The sequence below is a fragment of the Vollenhovia emeryi genome, unplaced genomic scaffold, assembly GCF_000949405.1.
Source record: "Vollenhovia emeryi isolate VEMERY1.0 unplaced genomic scaffold, V.emery_V1.0 DF945332.1, whole genome shotgun sequence".
Classification (NCBI taxonomy): domain Eukaryota; kingdom Metazoa; phylum Arthropoda; class Insecta; order Hymenoptera; family Formicidae; genus Vollenhovia; species Vollenhovia emeryi.
This window is the reverse complement of record NW_011961034.1, coordinates 877-2211: the sequence shown is the minus strand read 5'-3', so window position 1 is coordinate 2211 and position 1335 is coordinate 877. Positions and strand designations below refer to the sequence as shown.

The window sequence follows — 1335 nt, the reverse complement described above, 5'->3', positions numbered from 1 at the left end:
ATGATTAATTTGCACAACATGGTGGTGGTGAGTTTTGATTTGATACTTTTTGTAATATATCACATGTAATAATAAACAGCATACAATATTTATATGTTCCAAATATTTATAAAATTTATTTTAATATTTTATACATAAACATGTAATAATTTTTCTGTATAAAAATTTTAGGTGACAAGACTTTACCAAAAGGCGCGAATATTATCATTGCAATTATTAATATAAATCGAAATGACAAATACTGGCCGAATCCTTTAAAATTTGATCCTGAAAGATTTCTTCGAGAGGACACTAAACATTCTCAATATTATATTCCTTTTAGTGATGGTCCAAGGAATTACATTGGTAAGCATAAACAACTTATAAGATATAGTAAAATTGTTATATATATGAATTCACAAATTTGTAGGAATGAAATATGCAATGATAAGTACCAAAGTTGTTATAGCAATATTAATAAGAACATTCTGGTTTAAAGTTAACAAAAAAATTAAATTAGAGAATATAAAATTAAAATTTGACATAGAGAGTATTATCAACAGAAGAACCTTTGAAAGTTCGAATTGAAAAACGAATACTAAAGTGATATAAAAGTATAATAAATATACGAAATGATTAATTTGCACAACATGGTGGTGGTGAGTTTTGATTTAATACTTTTTGTAATATATCACATGTAATAATAAACAGCATACAATATTTATATGTTCCAAATATTTATAAAATTTATTTTAATATTTTATACATAAACATGTAATAATTTTTCTGTATAAAAATTTTAGGTGACAAGACTTTACCAAAAGACGCGAATATTATCATTGCAATTATTCATATACATCGAAATGACAAATACTGGCCAAATCCTTTAAAATTTGATCCTGAAAGATTTCTTCGAGAGGACATTAAACATTCTCAATATTATATTCCTTTTAGTGATGGTCCAAGGAATTACATTGGTAAGCATAAACAAATTATAAGATATAGTAAAATTGTTATACATATATATGAATTCACAAATTTGCAGGAATGAAATATGCAATGATAAGTACCAAAGTTGTTTTAGCAACATTAATAAGAACATTCCGGTTTAAAGTTAACAAAAAAATTAAATTAGAGAATATAAAATTAAAATTTGACATAGAGAGAGAGAGAGAGTATTATCAACAGAAGAACCTTTAAAATTTCGAATTGAAAAACAAATACTAAAGTGATATAAAAGTATAATAAATATACGAAATGATTAATTTGCACAACATGGTGGTGGTGAGTTTTGATTTAATACTTTTTTGTAATATATCACATGTAATAATAAACAGCATACAATATTTATATGTT

General features: G+C 24.0%; 1 protein-coding gene across 1 annotated transcript; it reads left to right on the top strand.

Annotated features, from left to right (window-relative positions):
• Positions 1 to 171: 171 nt before the first annotated feature.
• On the top strand, positions 172 to 956 carry LOC105561467 (cytochrome P450 6B1-like; the record flags this gene model as incomplete). The annotated part of the gene is made up of 2 exons (XM_012011476.1): positions 172 to 345; positions 783 to 956. Coding segments are annotated over 2 exons (348 nt in total), but the record flags the coding sequence as incomplete, so codon positions are not given.
• Between the last annotated feature and the right edge of the window lie 379 nt (positions 957 to 1335).